We start from the raw sequence: 21,057 nt of genomic DNA, 5'->3' as shown, positions 1-21,057 counted from the left end.
TTTTTAACATAGAGTTTATTAAAGTGCCCTAATTATGTTTGTGTTTTCAATTAATTAATAATTTAGATGTAATCAAAAAGTTAGATATGAAATCTAATTATATTTAAATTTCAAGAAAAAAAACAAACAATATTAAATTCATATTTAATAAAGCGTCCTAGTTATGATTGTGATTTAGTGAATTATTAATTTAATATGTTAAAAGATTATAGAAGGGTCTTCCGAAAAATCATTCTTATTAATTAATTATTAAAACTGTGAATTTAGCAAATTAGTTAAGTCAAATTTGATAGAAAAAAAAATTATTTTAAAAATATTATTATTTTATCGAATATTAATTTATAAAGATTTTATTGTATTTATAATTTATGATTTTTAGAAGAATCAGGTTTTCTATTTTAAGAAAAAGAATAAATGAAAATTTAATGTAATTTTTTTTAAAAAATAAATGCTAGTCTTATTTCAATTATTTGATTGTCTATTAATTAACCTCAATAAAAATGCGCTTCATATCCGCTTATGAAAAATCAAAGCTGGTCATTTTTCAATGTATCTGAAAATTGTGGCAATCATTTAAAAAGAAAATTGTGGTAATCATCGTTAAAAATTGATTTAGTATAAATTGTGTATGTGGAAAACTTTGGGAACAGTTGATTAAGGGTTAGCATTTAACATATATATAATTATAAAAAATGACTCTTCATCTCAGGAAAACTCTCATTCTCGGTCTTCTCCTGTTTTTCGCATCATTGTCGCTTTCGATCTCGAGCTCGAATATAAAAAATGGTGGTTCCGGTGACTAATAAAAAATCATTTCAATTAAGTGTTCCATTTATTTTTTTTTTTAAAAAAAAATAATGAATTCTTGTATTTAATTTGTGGAACAGGGGAGAAAAATGAAGAGCAAGTATATATAGGTCCATGTTTTAGATTCCGAGACTGCTACAAAACTTGCATTCAGCATGGATTTCGAAAGGGTGGTGCGTGCGTCGACGCTCCGACCCCCGTATCTCCTGCCGGTTGTTACTGCAGCATAAATTACCAAATATTTGGTTTTAAATGTGTAGCATGATNATATATGATATTTTCGTAAATAATTAATCACTGCCTTATTTTTCTAAAACTAAACCTGTGATGAATCCCAAATACAATTTAACCAAATATCATACCTCATATATATTGGAACATATGTCTTCAATTAATTGTGTGGATGATTTTTCCAAGTGACCAATCAAGGTCACATAAAACAATATAAAATGGGAATTACAGAATTTTTCAATAAAGAAATTGGAATTATAAAATTTTTAACAAGAATCTTTTACGTTCATTATCTGTTGTCATCTTTAGAAAGCTCGAAACGACGCTAAACACAAAAATGCTGAGATGTCGTTTGAGCAAGTGAAACATCAGATTCTTGCTTTTGATCGTTTGGCTCATGCAAGTGATCTATCTGTTCAAACATCATTATTGGAAAGGAGCTTTTGAATTGGCGCTTCTGGTTTATTTGGGGTGTTAGGATTTCTCACTGGGGTGGATGAAGCTAACTGTTGTTACATGGATTAAGCCACATTCTAATCTTTTTAAAATTAAAATGCAGAGCTACATACTAAACGACGATCAGGCATGAGAGGTTGTACCTGCTTGAGTGTCGATATATCGGGTTGTTAAGCGCGTGAGTCCGAGGAGAGACATGTGTTGCTGCTGGTGTTATCTCATGTCCCTTTTAGATCAATTTTATCATTTTTCTACTGTCGGATATGCCTGATATCAAATGTGCATCACCTTTGGATATGAAAAGTAAAAAGTGCTCGAAATCTTGTATGTTGCGGATTGTAAAAGCTTCAGTCTTGTTGTTCTTGTCCAATATTGAATCTGCATATTTATACACGAACAAACTCCAACGATCGGGAACTTTTCAACGATAATATTTACTAACTTCCGACAAGATGATATTGTCAACTTTTCTTCGTAGTACAATGCATTTGATGTTCATTTATTGCTTCTTTGCTTTTTTTTTTTTTATTTTACATCTTTGGCTGCTTTGCATTTTGAAATTTTGATTGACTCTTGACATATTAGGAAATATTCATGTCAATCGGGAGTTGGTAAGATATTGTTCATGATCGGTCAACGTACTTTAGCCGATAGCTCAGTTCTGCTTCTGGATGCAGCTTAGTCATATCCTCGATAGGTTCAGGCTCGGTTGGACTCGTTCAAATTCAAATTGGGATAAAATTTTTATCACATCATCCACAGATGTCAGTAACATTTCTGGTAGATTTTGCCTATGAGAGGGATGATGGGATGTATGTGTTGATCTGCTAGCTTGCATAATATTAGAATATTGGCCTCTGGCTGGTTTGGGGTGGGAACAGCTTGAGTGTTGGAGAGTTCTTCGTAGAGGAATTCTCAGCAGCCTAAGTTGATGGAGCTCCAACTCGAGTTTCTACTATGGGTATCTTAACCTCTTGACTTTGTGGTACGAGTGCTTTATTCTTGTTGTTCCACCTCACTATCCGGCTTGCCACTATTTAGAGTTTCTATATTGTCAAAACCGGCAAGAGAATCCTCGTCATCTTTCACAAACAACTCATATTCCTGTTTTTTTACATTTACAATCATGGAGATGGACAATGCATTCATCTCCAACTGCTGAATTACTGCGACATCTTCTCTGGCCTGTGGGTTGTGACCATTGAAGTTCTCCCGCTTATGTATGATTATCTGGCTAAGGACACTTTCTTTGAGTTCCATTTCAATAAACTCTCTCCGTTCTAGGGCTTCAGAGATTAAATCAATTTCAGCCAAGTGTAGAGTTTTGTCCTCTAGCTAGTTCGGCGACAACCTTCGGCTTTTTTTCTTCATGGATTATATAGAAATGAACTATGATGCGATAATCGATCCATTTGTCAAACATTGTGAGTCTTTCTTTGACAATATCATCAACTCAATGCATGGAGAAATTGATGGCAACTTGATCATTGGGGAGCTTAGTTTACTCCACAAGTATGTCATCGGGGTCGATATAGTCCAGACTGCGTAGGAATATCTTCTCGTTCAACAATTTTGACTCCACTCAGACTCGAGACATGAATGGTTGGGATTGGTGTCAGACTGAGTGGTTCCGAAACATGCTTGATTAAATTTATCTTAGGCTTATCCGCCTTCTTCCTTGGCTTTGCAACCTTATTCGGTCCACCAAATACTTGGGTGAAGGGAACATTCTCTATCCCCTCTTTTGAATTTGAATCAGAAGAAAGAACCAGCTTTCTCTTGGTATTTCTCACCAATGTCTTGGCCGACTTAAGTTTCTTTTTGGTTGTTTATTGCTCTTCTATATTTTTCTTTTTTATTTCCAACGGTTCAACTCCCATTGACATATTTTTCTTCTTGAATGTCTGTCTATATTCATGAGTTTGATTCAGGTAACTAATATTATAAAACATCAGCCTTTGTTATTTNTCAAATGTTACATTTTTATGAAGAATTAATTTTATTCGAGTCTTACAATACAAACCTCAAATTCAAAATTAAAGGTTTTACCGTAATTCAAAAGATTGTTTTTTTTAAAATAAAAAAAAAAAATTTTTATACAATAATAAATAAAAAGTGAGTCGCTGCATTTCCTTTCCTTCAGTTGTTGGCTAATGTGGGACGAAAGTGACAACTGAAACGTCGTTTTCTGGGGATAAATGTAAGTCGCTATTTGCCTTGGGGCTTTTTCATGCATTCCATTTGTATTTTTTGTTAGTATGGAAATGGTGGTAGTGGTACACATATAGAATCGAGTTGTCCCAAAAAAGGAAAAAATAAAATCAAATTAATTTTTATAATAATATTTTTTATGTAATATAAATATGAAGAAATGTATTGATAAATTTTAAAAAGTTGAAGAGAAGTGCTTTTATTAGTTTTTATTTCAATCTAATTATTTAACACCAAATATTATAAATTTGACTTTAGCGCTAACTCTATTTGTCGACCGTCAAGTAATTTTCTTATAAAGATTTTTAAAATGTAAGAAAAATGAATTTGGTAATAAATTTTCAAGATAAACAATTATTATTTAATAAAGATAAATGCTTGTTACTTTTTAAATTTATGGTATGATATTTTAGATAGATTTTATAAAGTTTTTGGGAAAATCAGAGGGCGCGTCCAACCACTTGCCCGGATGCAACGAGTGGTCATCGGAAACTGCTCCCTACGCTGACAGGCGTGTTCTCATATTCCAATCGCAGATATCCCGTGTTTCACGCGCCTATGAAGTGCGAATCCCGACATTCTACCCGACCCGGATCAACATGCCTCCCTTTGACTTTTTTTCTTAGTCAAAACCTGTATATAAATATTTTATATTTCAAATAATTTACATTTTTCCAATTTTTATTCGTGCGATCGAACGATGTTGTTGTTGTTGTTTTTTTTTTTTTTTTAAAAAAAAGGTATACAACTTCTTATTTTTAACGTGGAAAGTCGTGTAAATAACCACATCTTTAAAAAAAAATGAACGATTTATCTCTTGCTAAGGATTTAAGCATTTTACAAAACACAAATTGGTAAAAAAAAAAAAAAATCGAGCAAGTCAAATATTGGATCAAAAATCAAGTATCCATTCATCGTTTGATGATAAAATTAGACATTAATTGTTTACACATTAATCTTTTTTCGACTATGTTTGCCAAAAATCTAAAAAAAAATTAGAATCATAAATCATCGTATTATACATTTATTTTATCATCTACATACATATTTTGGAAGCAAAGATGACTTAAGAACTCAGATATCGAGGTAATTATGATTTGAGGTTTAATTTTTGAGAAGTAGTTCAAGTTATTCTAACTGTATTATACTTAGCACATTTTTATGCCTATTTTTATTGAATTATTATTTGAATGTTATTTTTTACTTACTTCAAAAGGATAATTAATTGTTTTTATGCAATTGGAAAAAAACTTTCTTTTCCCCCAAAATACCTTACCTAATAAATATATTATCGATAAAAGTAAGACAGTAATAAATTTTCGTGCTTAATTCTAACGTTATTATTATAGCTTCCAGGTTCTCTTACATCATTATCATTATTATTAAATTCAACCAATCAAATAATTTTATTATTTTTAACAAATACGATAAACGTAAAAATATAACCAAACATGTATTGGATTTAATTTCTAAATATGTACCGAAACAAATTCAAAAATATGACGTTTAATATTTTATGAGATTGATTGATTATTGCATGCAACAAAATCTAGATTACCAGCATTATAATGGCGCGTGGTCATTCATGCATGGGTAAGTGAGCTGTGTTCTTTCAAATTTTCACTCACTGAAAATCCAATTCTCCGTCTGTCACCCTTTTCTCCTTAAAACTCTCGTATTAACTAACGTTTTTCTCTTCGAAATGATACACTAAACTACATTCCATTCTTCTCCTTCGTCTCTCTTTGTTTAAAGAATTATTGTGCACTTTAAACATCATCTGTTCTGTGTGGAAGCATGAATAAGGAAAAGCTGGTGGTGGAGGTGGTGGGGGCGCACAATCTGATGCCCAAAGATGGCGAGGGGTCTTCTTCGCCGTTCGTGGAGGTGGAGTTTGAGAACCAGAGGCAGAAGACTCAGGTCAAGTACAGAGACCTGAACCCGGTGTGGAATGAGAAGCTCTTCTTTCATGTGAACGACGTTGCGGACCTCCCATACCGCACGATAGAAGTGAACGTTTTCAACGAGAAGAGGTCGAATAACAGTAGGAATTTCCTGGGAAAAGTGAGGGTTTCGGGTTCGAGTATTGCGAGAGAAGGGGAAGAAGTGGCTCAGCTTTATACGCTGGATAAAAGGAGTCTTTTCTCGCATGTGAGGGGTGAGATTAGTTTGAAGCCTTATCTTTCTTCGAAAGAGGAGGTTAAACAGGTTATAAACAGTGGTGGTGGTGAGAATGGGTCGGCGGTTTCCGGTGGCGGTGGTGGGGTTTCCAAGAAAAGCAAGAAAATGCAGCAGCGGAGCGGGAACTTGGTGGTGCCTAAGCAAATGGGTGTGGGGTTGGGCCAAGAAATTGGTAAGATGGCGTCGGGCCTACAGAATCAGGCCCATTTGAAGAATGTGGAGCCAGGTCAGGGTGATATCAAGCCTGTAGTTATAACCACTGTTCCTCGTCCGGTTATTCCGGCTACCTCCCACGGCGGTGTGAGCGGTGGCCATGGTGGTGTTGGCGGAGCTTCGAGTGAGTATGCTTTGAAGGAAACAAGCCCACATCTTGGTGGTGTCAACAAGGATAAAACAAGCTCAACTTATGATCTTGTGGAGCAAATGCAGTATTTGTATGTTAAAGTTGTGAAGGCTAGAGAGATTTCAATATTTGGTGGCGGTGAAGTGGTGGCAGAGGTGAAACTTGGAAACTACAAAGGGATTACAAAGAGGGTTTCTTTGGGGAATGCGGAATGGGACCAAGTTTTTGCCTTTTCGAAGGATTGCATACAATCCTCGGTGGTGGAGGTTTTTGTGAAGGAGAATAACAAAGAAGAGTTCTTAGGGCGTGTTTGGTTTGATTTGAATGAGGTCCCGAAAAGGGTTCCACCGGATAGTCAGTTAGCACCTCAATGGTATAGAATGGAGGATAAGAAGGGAGATAGGGCTAAATGTTGTGAAATTATGGTGTCTATTTGGTTTGGAACTCAGGCAGACGAGGCCTTTGCTGAGGCCTGGCATTCGAAGGCAGCAAATGTGCATTTGGATGGGTTGTGTTCGATTAAGTCAAAAGTTTATTTATCTCCCAAACTTTGGTATTTGAGAGTGGGTGTAATTGAAGCACAAGATGTTGTGTTGGGAGACAAAGGTGCCTCTATGAATATGGTGAGGTATCCTGAACTTTTTGCTAGAGTTCAAGTTGGGAACCAGGTTTTAAGGACTAGAAGCGCTTCCCCTGCTGCAAATAGGAGCCTATCTAATCCCTCTTGGAATGAGGACTTGATGTTTGTGGTAGCAGAGCCTTTTGAGGACTTTTTGTTGATCTCTGTTGAGGATAGATTAATACCGAATAGAGATGAGGTTGTAGGGAGGGCGATTCTTCCAGTTGCGAACCTCGAGAGGCGGCTAGATGACAAGTCTGTGATATCTAGGTGGTTCAATCTGGATACACAATATAGCAGCTCAAATGAGACCAAAGCTGTGGTGAGATTTGCATCTAGAATTCACCTTCGAGTCTCTCTCGAAGGGGGCTACCATGTGCTTGATGAGGCGACGATGTATAGCAGCGATGTTCGACCCACTGCTAAGCAGCTATGGAAGCCCCACATTGGTGTGCTTGAAGTTGGTATTTTGGGTGCCACCAATATAATGCCTGTGAAAATCAAAGATGGCAAAGGAGGTTCCACTGATTCTTATTGTGTGGCGAAGTATGGCCAAAAATGGGTTCGAACTAGAACTGTTGTTGATAGCTTGTCTCCCAAATGGAATGAACAGTACACTTGGGAAGTCTTTGATCCTTGCACTGTAATATCCATTGGGGTGTTTGACAACTCACGGATCGACAAGAATGTTGTGGCTGGAACTACAAACCGGGATATACGCATAGGAAAAGTTAGGATCCGGTTGTCTACCCTTGAATCTGACAGAGTGTACACTCATGCTTACCCATTGTTGATGCTGCATCCTTCTGGGGTTAAAAAGATGGGAGAGCTTCATTTGGCAGTACGGTTTTCGTGCGCAAACATGTTCAACATGCTCAATATGTACACCATGCCCCTGCTGCCAAAAATGCATTATGTGCAGCCACTGTCTGTGAATCAGTTGGATAGTTTGAGGTGCCAGGCGATGAATGTGGTGGCTTCAAGGCTCAGTCGAGCGGAGCCTCCTTTGGGAAGAGAAGTGGTGGAGTACATGCTAGACCATGATTCACACATGTGGAGCATGAGAAAAAGCAAAGCAAATTTCTTCAGGCTCACCAATGTTTTGGCCTGGTTTGTTGCCGTGACCAGGTTGCTGGAGATTTTGAGAAACTGGCACAAACCTGTGTACACAACGCTCTTTCTTATTGCATTCATGACACTCGTGTTGGTGCCTGAGCTCATAATTCCTTGCATATTGCTAACCCTAGCTGTCATGGGGCTCTGGCGTTATAGGTCTCGCCCACAGCACCCACCTCACATGGATACTCGGCTCTCCTATGCTGAGAGCGTGCATCCAGATGAACTAGATGAGGAATTTGATTCCTTCCCGACTAGCAGAAGTGCGGAGGTTATTCGAATGAGATATGATCGACTTAGGAGCGTGGCTGGGAGGATTCAAACTGTGGTGGGGGATCTGGCAACACAAGGTGAGAGATTTCAAGCATTGCTAAGCTGGCGTGACCCGAGAGCTACATTCTTGTTCGTGATATTTTGTTTGTTGGCGGCTTTCGGATTCTATCTAGTTCCAATCAGATGGGCGGTGGCTCTCTTTGGTTTGTATTATCTGAGGCCACCGAAGTTCAGGAACAAGTTGCCTTCAAGTGCTGTTAATTTCTTCAAGAGGCTGCCTACAAATGCAGATAGCATGTTGTGATATGCAATTATTCACATAGGATGATTGTAGTTAGCTTGACTAGGTTCTAGAATTGGAAATCTTGGTGGTGGAAGGCTTTTGTTGTAATTTATCCGAAGTTTGTTTTCCTGGTGATTCTAGGCTGGTGTAGAGGAGGATACCTCATTTGCTGCTTTTCTGCTTCGTTAAATGGATGTAATCTGTTCAGAACCTGAATCTGTTCGACTAAAATTCAGTTGTTTCTGTGACTTTATATCATATTTCAACACCATGTTTGATTCGCCCACAAGTCAATATAAAAAACGAGTGATTGCAGATATATTCATGCATGATCATAAAATCAACACAATCATGAAGTAAGATGCCTGGAGTTGTGAAAATGGAAGTTTATGACAAAATTGTAACCTTTTTCACTTGCACAACATATACAATACAAAAAGAAATGCAACTACCTGAAATTGGATATGTTTCTGTCTGAACTCAAGAATAAAAAGGAATAAATGCCTTCTTTGGATGGTAAAATGTAATGCAGAGTCTGCCAATCACGAATACTAAACAACAAGAATGTTCTTTTGGCAAGTTTTTCAGCAAGTAAATCGGGATATCGGTCCAAAACAACCCTGTCGAGAATGTTAAAAAAAACCACCCAAGTTGACGACTGGATACTCCTTTCAACTCGGACACCACATAAGTATACGGCCACCACTTGGGTTCTCTAGATTAAAAAGTAGTCTATCTTGGATATGTGAGCTGAGGAAGACCCGTGTTGAGACAAAAAGTAGTCAACTTTTCAGAAGCTACATGAACTAAAGTAAAAAAAAAAAAAAACAAGAACACATTTAATGATGGGTGTACGATGCATGAGAGAAAATATCATTATGTCATGATCGTTGAAAAGTCATTTTCGACCGTTGAGGCCTTTTCTCCTATAAATATGCAGATTCGATAATGAAGAACAAGCTAAACTCTTCACATTACAATCTGCATTCCAACATCTTTGAGCACTCAAATATTTTTAACTTCAAGTTGCTCATCAAGTACACGTCTTAGAGTTCATATCCGATCATTAAGGATCATCTTTGTGCTACTCCACCAACTCAAGTTGTTACAAGCTAATCGTTGGTTATTTGTTATGTTGTCTATTGAACTAAGAATTCTTAAACAAGCCAAATTTGTAAAATGTTCGCTAAGAGTTACAACTTAGGCATTTATAAATCTTGGTTGTAACAGGTGTTAATAAGAAGTTGTAAAGTCAAAATCTTTTAGTGGAATCTATTCTAAGTTGAAGGAGTGATATAGTAATTTTGGTATCCAAACATCCATAAAATCCCCTTGTTATTTTCACTTTCGAGAATTCAACAAAATCAGTCGTTTAAGGATATTTGTTTTAACAATAAAAAAATTGTTAGAACAATTGATTTTTACAGAAGTATTTTCAAGAATTTATTCACTCTTCATCTAAACTATATTCATAACCAAATAAATTACTATGTCACTTTTTTTTAAAAAAAAATCCGAACTTGGACATACAAGTAAAATTAAGCTTTCACTTAATTCGTTTAAATCACTAGCTAGGGCGACTCCATCTCAGAACTGTCTTTCCAACAAAAACAATTCAAATGTAATTACTTTTGGGTAAAAAGATTTGATGCATTTAATCTCATGAAAATGTGTACAAAAATAAGTATATAAATGTCAGATGTTACTTATAAATGTCAGATGTTTTTAACTATTTATATTTGACGATCAAAAGACTGTTTTCCTGACAAATGATTGATGCTAATGTCATCATTCTCAGTAAACATTAACAATCACATTTTCTTTTATTGACCTTTCATTATATTATATTATATTATATTTTTATAATTCATCCAAAGAAAAATGATGAAATTATTCGATGCTTACTTAATGTCAGAAACAATGTCGACCCCACGAATAGAAATCGGAATAATAACGTGCCCAACTGCCCATGCCTTTTTCAAACGAATGTTTTAAATTTAAAACGAGATTTCGGATCTAAAGTCTAATTATAAGTATATTTCCTCTAGCTATATATAAAACAATAATGCATGCATCTTACTATTTATTAAAAAAAACAGATTCTAATAATTTTATTTATATACATATAATAAAATACATTATATACTTGAGCATTCTTCAAGTGTTCAATTCGTTAGAGTCTATGAAATTATTGTATCATCGAAACAAAAATGTTGAAATAAATGGCCATTTTCGTTTTTCATAATACTCCAACTATATTTTCATTCTAGACTGAGATGGTCACATTTAACCAATATAGATAGCACATACGCATTTATTTTACTAATAATTAGTAAAAGAGCTACAAAATTATATATATTCTTTCGGTCCAAATACATATATATATATATATATATTTAATTTTTCCACACAGAGTAAGAAAATCATTGACAAAATAACATACAAAATTCCCATTTGATCCCTATTTAATTAATTCAAAATACGATTTTACCTCTTTCAATACCTAGTTAATAAGAGTATATTAGTAAAACCAAAGAAAATATGCAATTAAATGTAGAAAGTAAACTATATATTTAGGACAACCGAAGAAAATGAAGCTCACATAATTAGGATGCAAATAGTATCGAAATAGGTAAACTTAGATAATGTTTGCAAATTTTTTTTTACAAATTTGAGAAAAAATCATAATCATTTTTTTAAACATTTGCAAATATTACATTAGTGTAATAAATATACCATTTGGAAAATTAAGTAAAAATATAGCTTTGACCAGTCAGAGAAGCATTTAAAACATTTCCACTGATTATAAAATTTAGTTTTGATCGAATAGGACATATTCCCATTGACCAATTATTCCCCCTTCGGTCGATCGACTCTTTAATAAAGTTCCCAAACAAAGGCACACTTGCCCCAAATCCAAATAGCCAATGTAATTTAAAGGGGAAAAAAATCCAATTAATCGATCGGGATAATCCAATCATTTCTTACGTATTTGAACATAAAATTAATTAAAAACAAAATTTGACAAGCATAAATAGATCAACTTATATGACGATTTACATAATTTCCCAAGTCAATCAATATCAACATATACACAAGTAAAAGTGCTGATGATAAACAATTTCATGAAAATAAAAATCCTCTGAATTTCTCCGTATATAATCCAATCAATCCATCAACTAAAAAATTAAACTTTACAAACTTGCTTAACTAGTTATAATAATCATACGTATAGTTCCCAAACCATCCATTAATCCTGCATAATAGACATCATTTAGAGAGAAAAAAATACTGTTACATGCATTAATTAGGGTCTCAAGAACAAGAATGAATAATACATAATATTTTTTTTTTTTTTATGCGGAAGAAGATGGAGGAGAAGATGCGTCAAAAGTGTAGTGTTTATCAACAGCAACAGATACATCCCAAGTGCAACTCAAACCCTTTGGTATAATCACAAGATCCCCCGCTCCGAATTCCACGGGCTCTTGATCTGTGCTTGGATTCTTGGGGTAAACTTTCACTCTTCCACGCACTAAATAGCATGTCTCCTGCGCATCAAATTTCAGCTGGTATTTCCCCGGAGAGCAACCCCATCTACATGTTAACAATCTCTAATTAATTCATATAAAAATCTTAAAAAAAAATAAGGCAACAACAATACACATAATTTAATCATGATTTGAGTAACACCCAAAAGCCAAGTGAATGAGATCAAGAATAGAAGGGGTTAATTACTTAGGCCAAGATTTGATGCTGAGTTCAGAAAGTTGAGACTCCGAAGGGTTTCTTTGGACAATTATTTTCAGAGAATTTGAGGTATCTGCTGCCATATTTGTATGTGTGTTTTTAAGGGTTTTTTTTTTTTTTTTGGTGAGGATTTAGAAGTTTGGAATATCAGGAATATGGCCTGGGGTTTGAAAGAGATGAGATCAGTTATAGGTTTAGGTAGAAAACTGAGGGAGAGATCATAAATTTGGTGGTGTTCACAATTAGTATGTAATTATATTATGCTATGCCAACAATCAAATCAAATTAAATTAAATTATATTATATTATATGATATAATGAATTCTATGTATTATTTTTATGCTTACAAATATCCTTTGACCCTTCAGATCCAGTCCACCTAAGCATATTTTTGCAATTTTTAAATAGATATATTATATTTTTTTCTCCATGTTTATCCGATCCACTGTTTATTTATTTTTAATCTAACTCTGATCTAAATTTTGGATGATGAATCTTCGCCGGGAATTGAAACCCCGATGGCCCTTAGATTAATTATTATTTTTAAAATATTTTTATCAATATTAATTTTTTCATTAATTAAATTAAAAACCTGGCCTAATAATAATACTGATAGAAAGAGTAATACTGTTTCATATGATTTACTGTTATTCTTTTTTTATCAATATTATTAGTTTTTTTTTATTATTATTTAAACAAGTATGCAAATAATTATATTCATCAAAATATTTTTAAAAAACTTAAAATTTGTAATAAAACCAAATAGGGGCTTGGGATTGAACCAAACTCCATAAGTTTTTAACCCCATCTTATTACAATTTTTTAAAATAAAATAAATATTAGATATTTAGTATATGTTATTGTACTATTTAATTTAAAAACCCTGTTATGTGTGTTATTTTTTTTTAAAAAAAAATACTTGGGAAAGTATGTTTGACAATGTATTTTTGAGAATTTGATTAGGAGAATGGTGCATATATGTTTTTATTAAAAATGTGAATTGAAATGATGATTAATCAATTAAATATGATGTGATAAGTGGTAATTATAATCATTTTTAGTTTACCATTTTTCATAAAAAATTTAAAGCGACATTTATAATGCGATGGGTGAGAAGTAGAATAAAAATGGAGATGATTTGATTGCATTTTCGCGAATTTTGTTTTTATTTTTATTTTTTTATGAAAGTATACTTTTAAATTTCCTTTGTGACTTATCACAAAAAACTTTATTTTAATAATAATATATATAAATATAATATCGCCTTCCCCAAGTAAAATTTACTCTGTCAATTACCATTGGACCATAAGTTATACCATTTTCAAGAAGCTGCGAATTGTCGTTCAGCATTAATTTTTTCCTCCTTTTTTCGCAGATAATATAATATTAATACTAAAATAATAATCATAATAATATAAAATTTGTTTTAAATATGGCCATGCAACAGCAATATACATTGGATTTGTACACCACCAGCAACTTCTTTTCACCGAAAAATCACGGGATTCGATGTGTGTGTACATATTACGAGTCAAATTTCTAATGATATACAAAATTATATTTCCAAGATTAATGTTCAGACTTATCATAAATTATTACTCTAGTTGTTTCAATTATATATGTCACGTTTTTTTCCTCAAACATTTATATTTATATCATATTTAGCTATCTTTTTTTTTACTCTTTTATTAATATATTATTATTAACTAAGTTTGAAAAGCTTACAACTTTTTTTTTTAATAAATCAAATAACAAAAAAAGAAGTTTGTATGTAAATAACTTTTTCAATGATTATTTTCTAATATGTGAAAAAACAGGTGTTGAAATTGAATTGGATGTATATAATTATAGAAAACTCTTTTGTTAAAAAAAGGGAAAAAAAGGCATAATGAAGAATATTTTCGGGCTAGAAAAATACCTGTTTGCTTAATACACCCATGAATCATGTGTTACGAGACAAATGGGTTGGAAATTATAGAGACATTTCCACTTATTGTCCACAAAACGTACAAGAAAGAGCGGTCACATAGCTTTTACGGGATATCTGACTTATTTTTAAGTGTAAGGTCAAATGATTATGAGTCTGATTATCTAACATTTTGGTTAACAGAATTCTTAAGCTGTTGATTTTATCAAAATTCTGTTGCAATCGGAAAAATTGTAGTACGATAATCTAGATCTTGTTCAACCAGATTTGACTCAGTCGGCAAATTTTGTTTCAAATTAATTTCAAGTCTTGGTGGAACACCATTCCCGATTGATATACAATTGATCGTTCCAAATCAAACGTAACCAAGACATTCCCATCACATTCTGAGTTCGGTACCACGTTCGCAATCGAATTGAATAAAGATTGTAAGAATATTGATGCGTGATNTATTAAATTACACGAGGGAATAGGGACGGTAAGTTGAAATTAGCTAACAAGCTCTGCAATTCACATTATTCAGACAAATTTAGAAATCAAAACGAGTGCCTGCATCCATGGAAGCAGGTTCCGGTGAGAATACACTCAGACCAGGAGACATAGGATTCACTTCCAAGTCACCTGGAAAAGAAGGATTCTCCTTTATCCAATGGTCAAAACCAAAGTTCAATGAGTCGGGATCTTGGCTTACAGGAAAACGGCTGTTGATGTCTGCTCCGTGTAGCAGACCACCTGCTGGCGGAACACTTTCGGGATAGAAACTGTCGGTTGGCACTATACGACAATCATTTTCAGTCATACTCTGAAAGTTATCAGCTGATGTTGCACTTTGTAGTTGGGAAATCTCCGAAGAAATCTGTACATTGTTATGACCGAGAGAAGTATTCCAGTTAACACCAAAGTCAGCATGAGTAGTATTTACAACACTTTGAGATTGACTGCTTTGATGGTAAGTAGTTTGGGGATTAATACGTAAGGAATCATGCTCGCCGAATACTTGAAATTGAGAGGACTGATTTAGAGGGGAGGGTATCACTGGTGTCAAATGCATCTGTTTTCCATATTCATTGCTTGAATCTAGCTGCTTGGATAGAAGTTTCTGAGAAGATACGGGAAAGTTGGGCTGAAAAATTTTGTCGGGCAGGGGGGGAACCGTATCCTTGAGGACTTCCAAATTTGGCTGAGATAATACCTGAGAATGAAAAGGTACTCCATTTTCAAAATTGTCACCCAAATATGATTGAGAAAGCATGTCAGGCTGGCTGTGCATTGGACCTCCAATCACATAGCTTGAGTTTGGCTGGGAGTGTATTTGAGGGTGTGAATGAATGTAGTCTGTCGACCCAATATTTACGCTTTGCGGAACAGGAAAATTGGACATGGGCAGCACTTGATTAGCAGCACAGTGCACAGTATTTTGTTCATGATTCAAACCGTTGAGGTTATTCAATCCAGGACACCTCTTTAGAGGAGAGCCACTTGATACTTGGGAACTGTAATACCTTCTGTTGTAACCATGTCTTCCGTTTAGTAGAGCCTCAACGAATCCAGGCCCCTTGAATGCTGGACGGTGAACCAACGGAGGTCCTCTATTCACTGGATTGCTGTTGTTACCCATTGAGGTAATATCACTACGCCATGTGGCGTGCAACTGTTGGGGGGAGTATTGTGGATGAGTTTTATATCTGGGAATTACACGTCCAGCTAGGTGGCTTCTGTTTTGATTAATGGCAATCGGCACATTAACAGTAGATGACTTAGAACATGGACGGCACGGGACTTGGCTAAAAGCCTGATTCTGCAGCAAAGAGTTGGGCAATGGTGGAAGGAGTGCTGGAAATTGAGTTGTTTGGCGATGTTCTGTTGAGAAAAAAGTATCAATAGTACCAGGAAGAGCAGGTACAGGCTGATTACCCTTTTTGGCCCTTTTCCTCTCAGTTTTCCAGTAATCCTCTTTATCGCTAGCATGGCAATGGTCAGAAGTTGAAATGCCAGTGCCCCAATGAGCACATGGAGCAAGTGAATCACAAACATAACAGTGACACTGAAATTAAGGTAAGTAGAACTCAAGATGACGGTTGTTTACTCTGTGGATGAAACATCAAAGAGTGTCAGACATCGAGTACAAAATATTACCTGGCTGCAGTGGACGTCGTGGGGAGTAGAAGCGAAGGCAAAATTAGCACAAAGATGCCGAGCGTGAGGAAAGTCTCTGCATGCAACCTATATTGCAAAGGGAAATTAACAACTTGATTTCAAATAGTGTCACCACAAAACAAGTAAAAGGGAAATCATACATTTTGGCAAGAAATTAATAGGCCATCATGCCCAACTACAAAGTAAAGCCAATACAAAAGGAGATTAAAACAAAGAAGAAGAAGAATAAGAAGTCTGGAATACTTGATCCAGAAACCACTATTTTCAGCATAGAGCAACTATATATTCTAGTCTCATCATTTTGAAAATGAAGTTCAGTCGTGAATCTGCAACCAGAGCAAAATTTCGAAACGAACAAACTTTGAGTCAAATTCGGATACAATATAAAAAGGAAACACATACGCAAAGGAAGACTCCCACAAGCTTCTCATTCTTTGTCTCAATCTCTTGGCATGTAATATCGCCCCCTATTCTATCAAGTACACAGAAGTAAACATCTAAAAAAGATCTAACAAAGATTAAAAACTTGAATATGTAAAACAATGAAACAAGCAAACTAAACCAGCATTCAACCAAATCATAATTTGCAAAGAGGAATTCATTACCTCACCCTTCTCACCAACAATTTCCAAATCATCAGAATCGTCATCAACACCACCAAGGTTATTATCTACTCCATTCTTAACAACTCTGGCTTGATTGGGTTCACGATCCAAAATTACACAATCATCGTCATCTCCACCCCCTCCACTACAAACAATTTCCCAGGCTGGCTTCGAAGATTGTAATCTTGGCTTTTTAGGGTTTGGAATCACCTCACTGACCAATAAAACCTCATCAGAATCATCATCCTTATCTCCATCCACCTCACCTAATAGCTTTGACAACCAATCGTGGTCTTCCCTGTCGCCAATTCCGTCTCCATCACCAGTAAAATCTCGTTCTCTGACGTCTACGAAACCTGACTCCTCGTCGGAGCTTATCTCCAGTATCAGTGGGCAGGAATTATCCATAAAAAAAGTCGAAAACTTTATGGATTTTCTAGCAAAATCGCGCAGATTACATACGAAGATTGAAATCATACAAAGTCAAAACGATATTNAAAAAAAAAAAAAAAAAAAAAAAAAAAGGGAAGACCAATGGAACAATTAATACAACAAAAAACAAAAATTCATGTGTACAATTCGGATACTACAAATTATGCCGAAAATTGTAATTAAAAAACAAGTAGGGCTAAGAATAAAACCCTAATGGGTGAATTGACTTAAGGCGTTGATTTTGATCGACTTTGTACAGCAGCTCAGTGCGGACGAAGAAGACAATATTTGATGTACGGTTAATCGAGGTGACCTTTTCCGACATCATATATTCTATTTCATTTTGTTCATGATTTCCTCAAATTTTTAATGAATTTCTGAATCGAAATTATTGTAAGTTCAAACCGAATTTAAACATACTCAAATTAATTTGTTTTAATAATTTATAATGTTTACATGATATATATTATATTAACATATTTGGAGTCGCGAAAAATCACTACATTTCATAATTTCTTACATGATGTTCAAAATCACTATGTTTGATTATTGTTCTACCTTGTAATATCAAGAACTTCCGTAGTAAAGTCTACAAACTAAGTCTGTGTAAATTTATTTTAAGATGTGTAGCAATCCACAGTAGAAACTCTAGTAACTGAATCCATTTGTATCAAGGCTATTGAATTCTATGATGATTTAAATAATGTCAAATGCAATGCTTCTAAACATAGATATCTGGTCTTGTGTAATTCACTATATTTGTTATCAATTTTGTTTTAGATAACGACCACATATATATTTAGAAATACAAGTAGTTTTACCTTATATCTGGAAACATGATTAAATTTAGGACTCCAATTTGGATTTTATATGTATATCATACGATATCGATAATATCTAAACTCTACAAAAGATTTTCATTAAAAAAAAAAATACAAAAGATTGTCAGGTTGATGTAACTTACATTCCGAATTAAGATTGTGAAACAATATTAGCTTAAAGATAAAGATAAGCAAACAAGTGAAAGAGAATAGGAGAGATTTCTTGAACTTCTTTATATTTTTTTGTATAATAAGAAATCAATTTAGTTGTATAAAAAATATCCCATCCCATCAACAGATTTTGAACTTATTTGACAATAATCTTTCTCAAATATTTGTTTATTATAAAAGAATACATAATTATAGTCACAAGTCGCACGAGCCATGCAAACCAAAGGCTCCTTCGTCTTCACTGTCTTTTTCAGCCGTACCAATGGAAACTCGCGCTCTTGTATTTCACGAGCTTATTCATTTTCTGTCTCAGGCATAACCCCATTTCGGTAGCTTACAAATACCCCGTGTTATGTCCCAAGAAACATGCACCAGTTCTGTCTCAGTTTCACACGTTTTACTTTTCTTGCAAAATGAAAACCAAGTTTCAGCACATTTTGTTGACCTTTTTACTGGGCTTTCTTAGTACACATGCTCAGAATTTGCAAGCCTTCATTGTTCAGCTCCACCCTGAGGGGCTTTCACGTTCTTCGTTTACCTCTAGAGTCCACTGGCACCTTTCTTTATTGGAGAAATCAGTTTCCAATGAAGAAGATTTATCCTCCAGGTTTATGTATTCTTATAGTTCTGCCATTGAAGGATTTGCAGCTCAACTCTCTCCGTCGGAGGTTGAAAATGTTGAAGAAATCGCAAGAAGTTTTATCCGTGAGATCGGACAGGAGGCTAGAGATTCAGACGACTTATTCCTACAAGTTCTTGGGGCTAAGTCCCACCAGCGAAGGTGGTGCTTGGATGAAATGAAGACATGGGCTTTTGGGGGTGTTCTTGATACCGGAATTTGGCCGCCTGAAAGCTCGAGCTTTGATGATCGGGGGAATGGATCCCAATTCCACAAAAATGGAAAGGGATTCGCCAAGAAGGGCAGGGCTATAGTACTTCAAACTGCAACAAGAAAATCATAGGTGCCCAGTACTTCAGCAAAGGTCACCGTGTAGATTCGTTTATATCTTAGCCATATATTTTGGTGGAGTACGTGTCAGCTCGTGATTCCCATTGCCATGAGACCCATACAGCTTCCACCGCTGGGGGAGCTCCGGTTCCACTGGCTGACGTGCTCGGATATGGAGCTGGTGAGGCTCGAGGAATGGCCCTGGTGCACACATTGGCGTGGATGTATTCTCCCTTTCACTCGGTGGCTTTCCTGTTCCCCTATACGAGGACACCGTTGCCATCGGAAGTTTCCGAGCAATGCAGCATGTAATATCAGTCATATGTGCCGCAGGAAACAACGGTCCAATTCAAAACTCGGTGGCCAACGAGGCTCCATGGATAACCACGGTCGGCGTAAGCACACTTGACAAAATGTTTCCAGCAGTAGCTCGACTGGGCAATGGGAAATTCTTATTTGGAGAATCCATGTACCCTGGGATTGGATCTCCAGGTGCAGAAATAGAGCTCGTGCTTGTATATTTCAAGGGTGGTAATAAAGGAAGTGAATTTTGCTTGAAAGGGTCTCTCCCGGTAGCAAAAGTTAAAGGTAAGATGGCAGTTTGTGACGGGCATAAATGGGAGGGCGGAGAAAGGTCAGATAGTGAAAGAAGCTGGTGGAGCAGGAATGATTCTTCCCAATACAGAACTAAATTCGGAGGAAGATTCTGTGGATGTTCATGTGCTGCCAGAAACTTTGATCAGTTCGTTAGAGCCGTATCAGCTAAAAAGTTACATAAACTCAACTAGGAGACCGAAAGCTCGAATCATCGGAGGAACCATAATTGGAAAATCTAGAGCACCTGCAGTAGCTCCGTTCACATCAAGAGGACCAATTTTCACCGATACATAGATTCTCAAACCACATGATCACTGCAGGGGTCAACATCATTGCTGCTTGGCGGCAAAATATTGGCCCTAGTGCCCTCCCAGAAGATCCGAGAAGAGTAAACTTCACAGTCATGTCAGCAACTTCCATGGCATGTCCCTATGTCAGTGGACTTGCAGCAATGATTCACTCAGCTCATCCAAAATGAACCCCAGCCACCATCAAATCAGCACTGCTCACAACTGCTGATATAACTGATCATCAGGGGAAACCAATAATGGATGGAGACAAACCTGCAAGTCTCTTTGCGATTGGAGCAGGACATGTGAACCGGAAAGAGCAATTGATCCAGGATTGATATATGACATTCAGCCAAACGAGCATATTACTCATTTGTGCTCTCTCGGATACAGCAGATCAGACATTTTTAGCATCACTCACAAGAATGTGCGTTGACATGAAATTCTCCAGAAAAACAGGGTTTCAGCCTCAATTACCCCTCTTTTTCGGTAGTTGTCAGGCCAGGAGCAATAAGGAAAATGTTTAAAAGAAGATTAACAAATGTAGGGAGTGCTAATTCCATTTACTTGGTGGAAGTGAGGGCACCTGAAGGGGTCAGTGTGAAAGTGAGGCCACAATGTCTGATATTTAAACACATTAAATCAAAATTTGAGCTACAAGGTGTGGTTTATATCCAAGAAAAGAATGACATTGGAGAGTAAAAGGTTCAGTCAAGGGTATTTGACATGGGTGAACCACAGAAGCATTTCCTACACAGTTCGGAGTCCTATTGCAGTGACACGGGACAGCCGAAAATGAGTATAGTACTCGGTCTAATTAACTGAATTGGCTATAAAT

General features: G+C 35.6%; 3 protein-coding genes and 1 pseudogene across 3 annotated transcripts; 2 read left to right on the top strand and 2 right to left on the bottom strand.

Moving 5' to 3' along the window:
* The first annotated feature begins 5,378 nt into the window (after positions 1 to 5,378).
* On the top strand, positions 5,379 to 8,893 carry LOC140990925 (multiple C2 domain and transmembrane region protein 10-like). Its single transcript, XM_073460792.1, has one exon. It carries the CDS (start codon positions 5,503 to 5,505, stop codon positions 8,539 to 8,541), a length of 3,039 nt encoding a protein of 1,012 aa, XP_073316893.1. The 5' UTR covers positions 5,379 to 5,502; the 3' UTR covers positions 8,542 to 8,893.
* A 2,916-nt stretch (positions 8,894 to 11,809) lies between these two features.
* Positions 11,810 to 12,514, bottom strand: LOC140956277 (uncharacterized). The gene is made up of 2 exons (XM_073412985.1): positions 12,259 to 12,514; positions 11,810 to 12,117 (listed from the first exon to the last, which is right to left on the bottom strand). Exons 1-2 carry the CDS (start codon positions 12,351 to 12,353, stop codon positions 11,877 to 11,879), a joined length of 336 nt encoding a protein of 111 aa, XP_073269086.1. The 5' UTR covers positions 12,354 to 12,514; the 3' UTR covers positions 11,810 to 11,876.
* A 2,146-nt stretch (positions 12,515 to 14,660) lies between these two features.
* On the bottom strand, positions 14,661 to 17,735 carry LOC140991490 (uncharacterized). Its single transcript, XM_073461456.1, has 3 exons — positions 16,960 to 17,735; positions 16,334 to 16,420; positions 14,661 to 16,241 (listed from the first exon to the last, which is right to left on the bottom strand). Exons 1-3 carry the CDS (start codon positions 17,434 to 17,436, stop codon positions 14,727 to 14,729), a joined length of 2,079 nt encoding a protein of 692 aa, XP_073317557.1. The 5' UTR covers positions 17,437 to 17,735; the 3' UTR covers positions 14,661 to 14,726.
* A 766-nt stretch (positions 17,736 to 18,501) lies between these two features.
* On the top strand, positions 18,502 to 21,018 carry LOC140956411 (subtilisin-like protease SBT1.2; annotated as a pseudogene).
* Positions 21,019 to 21,057: the final 39 nt, after the last annotated feature.

This window comes from Primulina huaijiensis, chromosome 13 (genome assembly GCF_012295235.1).
Source record: "Primulina huaijiensis isolate GDHJ02 chromosome 13, ASM1229523v2, whole genome shotgun sequence".
Lineage (NCBI taxonomy): Eukaryota > Viridiplantae > Streptophyta > Magnoliopsida > Lamiales > Gesneriaceae > Primulina > Primulina huaijiensis.
Note: the sequence above shows the minus strand (reverse complement) of the source record. Positions and strands in the feature narration are given on the sequence as shown.